Below are 9,190 nucleotides of genomic sequence, written 5' to 3'. Positions count from 1 at the left end.
TTCTTTGGAGAGAATAGAGGGGCGGCCCTTTGAAGGTTTAAGTGAAACTGGGGTGACATCAACATCCAGGCTGACTGCATCCGGCCCTCTCCCTTTGGTTTTAGATCGGGTGGGGTACCACGAGGTGGAATTAACAGAGGGGGAGGGAGGGGGATAAGAGGGGATTTGGATAGTGGAGGGGAAGGAGGAGGTGTAAGTGGGAGGAGGCAAGGGAAGGGAGCAGGACATAAAGGATTGTCCTACCAGGGGAGGGATTAGGGGGTCCCCTGAGACTAAGAATGGGGATGAGGGGAGAGGGGAAGGGGATACCAAAGAATGATGGTGCAAATGAGATGAGAGAGATGAAAGAGATGCAGAAAGATGTGATGTAGAAGCATGAGAAAAAACAGACATACCCAATGAGAAGACATCGTCCTTGGCAGTCTTGGAGCACGTCATAGGAGGAGAGGGAGGTTGGATAGGAGTCTTGCCTCGCTTCTTTTGAACTATAGCTGCTGGTGCTTCAACAGTGTCCGATGTCTTGATCTGTTCTTCTGTTTGGGTCTCTGCTACTGGTGGAGGAGGCTATTCTGCAGGGGGGTCCAACTCCATTTCTTGTGTTCCCTGTTTGTTTTTCCTGAGGAGGGGGCATGCCCTGTAAAGGTGACCCACCTGATGACATCTTCTGCAGCGATAAGGGATGCCTTCATAGTCAAGCAACTGTTTGCGCGAGGAGGCTCTCCACTGAATCGTGATATGCTCCTGAAGACCTCCTCTGGTGTCCAAATGAACAAGGATCCTTGCATATGCCATCATGCTAGTAGTCTGGTAGGATTTATCGTACTCCATAAAAGTGCCTAAGGAATTCCCAATCCTTCTGAATATGTCCTCAGACCAATATTGCAATGGCAGGCCTGGTAGCCTGATCCAGATAGGGCCGACTCCAATTTGCTCAGTCTCTGGGTCGAAAAGAGGCGTCCAATGCTTAAGTAACACTAGTGCATGTTCAAAGTGCCAAAAGGATGAAAGAACCCAGCTCATGTGATCAGCCTTTGCGAATCTTAGTGCGAACCATCCCCTTACAAAAGTTTGGACAAAAGGGATATCCACCAGGTGCTGACCCAAAATTTCTGAAGCCCAGGTCTTCAATTGAGCTGCCGAGTAGCTCCTGCCTTTGATTCTGCCCACCAGAACCTTGTCTACATAATCCATCATGTCTCCCCACTGAATATCCTCTTCAAGCCATAAAATGACGTCTGCTACCCTAGACTTGAAACACTTCTGTTTCTTCTGTGGTCGAGTCACTGGGATATTGGGTTGTTCAGAGACCCTCACTGAATCCTGAACCTCAAACGAGGGGCTAGGGTTTGGGGATGTTTGGGATGGCCTCAGAGAGAGGGGGAACATAGGAGAAGCAACCTGAAGGGAGAGCACGTGAGGAGGAAGGGTTGGGGTCGACAAGCGGAGGAGCAGCGGAGGGGGCTTCAACCAAAGGCTCAGACAAGTGGGTCGGCAGGGTGGATGACGGGCCTTCGAGCTGTAGGGAATGGTTGATACAACCAGTGAGAAAACCCAGGGTAGCCGGGGATGATGGAGAGAAAGCCGACCAAGTCGAGGGTTCCTCCGGCAACACATAGGCAGTGTGAGCAGGTTCAGAGAGCTGGGGGTAAACTTCGAAATTTCCATAAAACCCTTCACTATAGTTTAACATACCTTTTGAGGCAGCATACGTGGACTGCCAGATGGAGCCTTCCTCCAGAGGATCCTCCGAATAATCAACTGCATCAATATCCATACCGACAACTGCACTAGGATGTGGGAAAACTGCCTTGAACAAGCTGGCCGATGGAAAAACGACACTAACAGGAATGAAAACGGTAACTGTAGTGCGAAATCCCCAGGGAGCAGGGTCTGGTGCAAGGTGATTGTAACAGGCTTTACCCTCCGGTGGAATGTAAAATCTGAGAGCGACCTGTGAGCGCTATACCCTCGCGGCGTAGAACAAATAATGTAAAACCCCAACGCGTAAAAGTGAAGAGGGAAAATGGGAGGGTGAGTTCCAAAACGCTGACAGGGTAGCTGCAGGTCAGGTGACTGACGGTTGCAGTACCCCGTACCCCTCATCTGTTCCGTTCTGTCATTTTCCATCTCAGTTATTCCATCCAGAAACCCTCCGTTCCGTCTAGAAGCCCTGAGCTTGCTCCATCACTCAAATTTATTGATATATTAAACTGATGTGGTTTGCATACATAGTGCATGACACCTTTGAAGCATTATGCACCTGGATTGATGATTCAAGTATGATATTGGAACTCCTTAATTCTAAATTGTTATTATGATTCTATGGACCATGTGTAGGCATAGTCCCTTGAAGGAGGTAAGAAAAAACAATCTGTTCACCAAAAAAACAATTGTATGAACACCCTAAAGTTGGAAAGAATATATGGAAAGGTAATGGAACAAATATAACTATAGTTGTAATAGAAAAATAGATCACTGGCAAGTATTATAAGCATTGCTTTGATGATCATGACCACTCAAAGAAGTGTTGTTGAGGACTTTATGCTAAGATGAGATCTAATTGGTCCAAATATCACAAGAAGGATATATTTTATTTATTTATTTAGTTTAGAAGGAGATCAAAGGGTGGAAAAAAACTCAAACATTTAAGGTTATCACCTTATTAATTATACCTAAAATTAGGTTATCGCCAATTGAGAGTTAAAGAAGAAGATGCTGGTTGTGGATCCTAATTATCTTACTAATTTAGAGGTCTTATTTTTAGCCATGTATGGACCCCAGTTCCTGATGGGGGTGTTGGGGGGATAACCCCCATACTACTATACTAGTGGGTCCTTCGGGTGGGTGGGGGGCCAATTATTTGGAGTGCACCTCCCACCCCCCCGCCCAATAGGTGTTTTAGGAAAACACCCCTAAAGAGAAATTCTTGGAAAAAATGCCTTGTAAAATATTATAATTATGCAGTAAATATTGAATTTTCATCATTAGGTCATAGATATGATGGTAGATGTTATGTTAAGGTTTTATGCATAGAAGGAAACCCTCTTTTTATATGGGAATTTTATTGTAGTTGTATATTATTCAGAGAACATTATAATTGAGAGGGAGGAGGCTGTGAGAGAGAGAAGAGGAGGTTGTAGCAATATGTGCGCAGGTTGTAATCCCTTCATTTTGATCAATGGAATAAAAGGAAGAACGAGATATTTCTCCTTGGATGTAACCCAAATTAGGTGAACCACATATATTGGTGTTTCCTTTGTATTGTTTCATTCTATGATTTATTTTTAAATTCATTTTTATTTTATTGCCCTATTATTTTAATCTTAAAAACTCATAGTAAAGTTGAACGTTTATTTGGTTGATAAAAATCATATGAAAGGAGGGTTCCTTGTTTGAGTGGGATAAATCGTAGAAGAAGGTTTTAGGGTTGAGAAGTCTAACAACCAAAACTACAAACTATGGAAGGTGTAAATGAATATTATCTATATCAAAAAAATATTTTTCTACCATTGGATGGAATAACAAAGAAGCCAATGAATATGAAAAACAAAGTATGGGAATTCTTGCCAGAAATGCATTGAGAATAATTCAGTTGTGCTTGGTAGCATCATTGGCTTTCAACATTTCAAAAGAAAGTACAACAAAGGGTTTTATGATGGAATTGGATAAATTATATGAAAAACCCTCATCTTGTAATAAGGTATTTTTTATGAATAATTTATTTAATATGAAGATATCAAAAGGTGGTTTTGTTATTTATCATTTAAATGAATTTAAAATGATCGCCAATTAGTTACATTTTGTAGGAGTAAACTTTTAATGAGGTTAGGTCTCTTTTTTTTTTGCTCATTTCTAGAAAGTTGGAATGGCTTAGTCATCGTTGTGAGTGATTTTATCTCCACTTCAAACATTTTACAGTTTGACAATGTTGTTAGTGTTATCCTTAGTAAGGAAATGCAACGAAAAAACATATGTGAGACATTAGGTAATGCTTTGAATGTGGAGAATAAGGGAAAATATAGGGAGAGAGGAAAGAGCCTAGGGAATCATCGAAAGTCTAAGAAGATCATATCTAAATCTAGAGGGAGGATAGAATGTTGACATTATGGGAAGAAACAACACAAAAACAAAATCTTTGGTCTCTAAAAGAAAAAAAAAGAGACGGACAACAAGAAAATAATAAGGAAGTAAATGTCACAGGTGATGTGTTATATATGCTTTAATCCTTTCTGTAGATAACATTTATAACTCTTGGGTGATAGACTCAAGGGATTCATTTCATGCCACACCCCATAGGAATATTTTCATGATTATGTTCATGGTGATTTTGAACAAGTTTATTCGGGGGATGATGAAGCATGTAAAATTATGGGAAAGGGGAAGGTATGGATAAAATTACATAATGGAAACCAATGGTTGTTGAAATAGGTAAGGAATATTCCTAATTTCAACAGGACAATCAGGAAGTCAAAGTTATACCATCACATTTACAACAAATTCATGGAATATTACTAAAGGATCTCTAATAATAGCAAAAGGAGAGAAGATAGGTATATTTTATATTAGACACCTTAATCCTCTAGGCTTATGGTAAAAAGTGATTAGTTGTAAATATGAAACAAATGTTTTGTTGGGAAAACTAATAACCCACATAGTTGGAGAAATGTTTCTCCTTGTAATAAATTTGAATCTCTCATTAATGAATGACGTTGGAGCTTTTTGAACGATCCTTAGTCTGAGATTGTATTTATGTATTGGTAATGCTAATCTTTCTACAACTAGAACAAATATCTCATATGTTGTGAGCATCCTTGCCATATTTATGCAAAAACCATGTGAGGGACATTGGTCTACAACAAAAAGAGTCCTAAGATACTTAAAGGGAATTTAAGATTATGGAATAAAGTACACCAAGGTGGATGAATTTAGTTTTATTGCGCATTTTGATTCAGACTTAGATGGGGACAAGGAAAAGGAAGTATAAATTTCAAGATATATCATGAGTCTAGGATCACCAACTACTTCATGGAGGTCACGAAAACAATCAATTCCGACAGATTCCACAACAAAGTCATAATATGTTGTGGTTGCATAAGAAACAAAGGAAATTATGTGGCTTAGAAAAATAATTAAAGACTTGTAGGACAAACAAATGAATTCAATTCATTTGCTTGTTGACAATAATTCTACAATCAAGTTGGCTAAGAATCCCATATTCAATGATAGAAGTAAACACATCAAGGCTAAGTATCATTTGATTCAATATCATGTAGAGGCCAAAAATATTCAGTTAATACATTGTTCCATGGCTCGGTAAATTGCAAACATCTTCACCAAAGCACTTGGAAGAATTATTTTTGGAAAGTTTAGAATGATGCTTGGGCTCACAAACAACCCTTTAGATCAATGGTGGGGGGGGGGGGGGGGGGGGGGATGTTATACTCCTTAATCCTTCAGGATTATGGTAAAGAGTAATTAGTTGCAAATATGTAACAAATGGTTCGTTTGGAAAACTAACAACCCATGTAGTTAGAGAACTATTTCTCCTTGTAATAAATTTGCATCTCTCATTAATGGATGACATTGGAGATTTTCGAATGATCCTTAGTGTAACATTGTATTTATGTATTGGTAATGCTAAAATTTCTATTTCTTTAGCTTCTGTTGGAGCAGGTATGACATTATAGCATCCTAGGCTCAAACACATAAGTGAGAAGGGGATGAAAATTCTCCACTCAAGGAAATTATGTCTAGATTTGAAGAAGGTTGATTTGGAATTTTGTGAGAATTTTGTTTATGGAAAACAAAAAATATTTAAATTTCTTATAGGTGGAAGGAAAAAAGAGTGAAAATTTAAAGCTTGTGCATATTGGTGTATGGGGATTGTCGCGGGTATCATCTCTTGGTGTCTCTTATTATTATGTTACTTTTATTGATATTGAAACTAGGAAAACATGGGTTTATTGGGTTAGAAAAAAATATTTTCTTTGATACTTATAAGAAATGGAAATATTTTGTTGAGAATGAGACAAAAAATAAGTTGAAGTGTCTAAGATCAGATAATGAAGGTGAATATTGCAGCAAGAAGTTTGATAGTTACTATTCATACCATGGGATTCATATAAAGAAGATAGTTCCAATAATACCACAAGAAATCAAGCCCCAAGGGTTAGCTCAGTTGGTCAAAATTAGTGCCTCACCATCGGGAGGTCACAGGGTCCATTCTCCCTGAAGCCCTTGGGGTTAGGCCTAGCTAGTGGCCCGCGGGGCTAGATTCCCTTCAGGGTCGATCACCCCAGATTTTTCCGTGGACGTAGCACCACTCATTGACTAGGGTGTCCGTGAACCACAACAACAAAAAAAAAATACCACAAGAAATTGGTGTGTTAGAAAAAATGAATAGGAAAATCATGGAGCATGCAAGGAGTATGAGATTGCATGCATGATTTCCCTTATATTTTTGGGAGAACACTATTGATATTGCTACTTAATAAATAAAGGGACTTTATTTTCCTTGAATGATTTCATTCCAAAGGAGGCATGGACTAGTAAAAGGTAAAATACTCATATGTGAAGAATTTTGGTTGTAAAGCAATTGTCCATCTTAACAGAGAAAATAGAACAAATCTCGAGGAAAAATCCAGGAAGTGTACTTTTATTGGATATGGAGTTAATGCCTTTGGATATCACTTATGGGATTATGAAAGCCACAAAATAATTATGAGTAGAGATGTGGTATTGAATAATAAGGTCCTGTACAAAGATCAATTATAGAGAAAGAAACAAGAAAAGGGATGTTGATGAATTCATAGAAAAATAAATCCTAAATGTGAAAGAAAATCAAAATGTTCAACAACAACAACAACAACAACAACAGGTACCTCAAAATCCTACAAGTGTTGTTAGAATATCAACTAGGTTAAGTAGACCTCCTGAATGATACTCTCCTTTACTTTATTATGTATTGTTGATTGATTCAGGTGAACTAGAAAGATATGAAAAACAATGCATGTAGAAACAAAAAACAAATGGGACCAAGGCGTGAAATAAGGGATAACTCTTTGATACATAGCCATACTTTGGAGTTGGTCCCATTTCCTGTAGCTAAAATAGAATTGTATAATAAATGGGTTTACGTGTTGAAGGAAGAAGGTGGAGGCAAAAGGAGATATAAGTCTAGACTTCTTGTATATGGGTTTTCACAGAAGAAAGGTATAGATACTAATAAAATATTTTATTTTATTGTCAAAAGGAATTCAATTATGACTATTTTAACTTTAGTGGTAGTTGAATATTTGTATCTTAAGTATTTAGATGTAAATACAAATTTTCTCCATGGGGACTTGGAGGAAGAAATTTTTATGAAACAATTATAGGGACATGAGGTCAAAGGGAATGAAAAATTAGTATGTAGACTGAAGAAGATCTTGCATGGTTTAAATCAAGCTCCAAGGCAGTGGTATTTGAAGTTTTCTTGGTTTATGATAGAACAAGGGTATGCTAGATGTTAGTCTAACAACGATGTTTATTTTAAGAAATTGGATAAGGAAAACTATATTATCTTGTTATTATATGTAGATAGCGTGCTTGTTGTGGGGTATACCATTTAAAATATAAATTTGATCAAAATAGAAGTAGTTAATTCAGTTTCTATGAAGGTTTTGGATGCTGCAAAGCAAATCCTTGTTATGAGAATAACAAGAGATGAGAATAACCATGAATTAACATTGTCTTAGAGTGAGTATATAGAAAATGTATTGGAAATATTTAAAATGAAAGATGCAAAAACAATTAGTACACCTTTGTATAGTCATTTCAAATTGACTAAGGAGATGTGTCCCAAGAGGAGATATACTACATGTCTAAGATTCCATATTCATCAACAATTGGTAGCTTAATGCATGCAATAGTGTGTACAAGGTTAGATATTGCACATTCAGTGGGAGTTAAGAGTAGATATATGAATAATCCATGTAAATACCATTGGAAGGTAGTAAAGTGAATTATTAAGTATTTGAGAGGTACTATTACTAATGAATTATGCTTTGGAGGTTCAAACAATTTTATATAGGGATGCATTGGCTCAAATATGGAAGGTGATATAGATAGCAGGAGGAGCACCATATGGTATGATTTTATTGTACGTCAAACAACAATAAGTTGGATTTTGAAATTACAAGGGTTGTTTCACTTTCAACAATAGAACCAAGTGTTTTTTGCTATAGAGGCTAGTGAAGAGATTGATTTGGTTATAAAGGTTTATGGAGGAATTGGGAAAGAAGTAGGAGAATAGTAGGTTGTATAGTGATAGAGAGAGTAGCATTAATCTTGAAAAAACTCATCCTTTCAATCTAAGACTAAGAATACAACTCATATACCATTTCATATGATCAATTTTAGAAGAGGAACAATTGAATCTAGAAAAGATACATACTAGATAAAATCCTATAGACATGTTCATGAAAAGAGTAACCAAGGAGAAAATAAGTTTATGCTCAATTTCAGTTGATATTCAAGCATGATGATGAAGAGGAGAAGCTATCCAAGTCCAAAGTTGAAGCATATCCCAACAAATGTAGTAGAAACGAAGTTGTGGTAATTAGCCACCGTGTGGCAAATTGTTGGCTATGGAGCCTAATTATGTTCCTAATTTAGGGGTCTTTGTTTTTAGCTATGTTTGGATCTCTGTTTCTGATTAGAGGTTTAGGGGAGATTTCCCCCCTAATACCATTGTAAGGGGTTCATGGCTTTGGAGTCCCCCTTGGTATGGGTTTAGGGGAAGCACCCCCAAAGTTTCTTTTTTGAAAAACTGCATTATAAAATATTGTAATTTTGTAGCCAATATGGCCCACTCATAATCAGGTCACATATATGATAGTAGATGTTATGCTAGGTATTTTTCCATCTAAGGAAGCCCTCTTTTTATGATGGAATTTTATTGGGAATGTGTATTCATTCATTTTTCTTAATGAAATAAAAGGAATGAGTGACTATTTACATACAAACATATCCCAAATCAGGTGACCCACATATAGTGGTGTTTCCTTTCTGTTGTTTCGCGCTATGTTTTATTTTTGCATTCATTTTTATTTTATTACTCTGTGATTTTATTACTAATAGAAAAAACTTGGAGTATGACATTCAACATAAGGTAGGGATTGTATAAACGACTAGTTATGCTTTTTGTTTA

General features: G+C 37.2%; 1 protein-coding gene across 1 annotated transcript; it reads right to left on the bottom strand.

Annotated features, from left to right (window-relative positions):
* Positions 1-564: 564 nt before the first annotated feature.
* On the bottom strand, positions 565-1,194 carry LOC149153916 (uncharacterized). Its single transcript, XM_089443979.1, has one exon. It carries the CDS (start codon positions 1,192-1,194, stop codon positions 565-567), a length of 630 nt encoding a protein of 209 aa, XP_089300105.1.
* Positions 1,195-9,190: the final 7,996 nt, after the last annotated feature.

The sequence above is a fragment of the Pinus tabuliformis genome, chromosome 9 (assembly GCF_031772625.1).
Source record: "Pinus tabuliformis cultivar Carrire ecotype Pingquan chromosome 9, CPIR1, whole genome shotgun sequence".
NCBI classification, from domain to species: domain Eukaryota; kingdom Viridiplantae; phylum Streptophyta; class Pinopsida; order Pinales; family Pinaceae; genus Pinus; species Pinus tabuliformis.
Note: the sequence above shows the minus strand (reverse complement) of the source record. Positions and strands in the feature narration are given on the sequence as shown.

What these genes read in the sequence shown, in the direction of transcription:
- LOC149153916 (XM_089443979.1), bottom strand. Translation starts at nt 1,194, where the DNA reads ATGATGGATTATGTAGACAAGGTTCTGGTGGGCAGAATCAAAGGCAGG.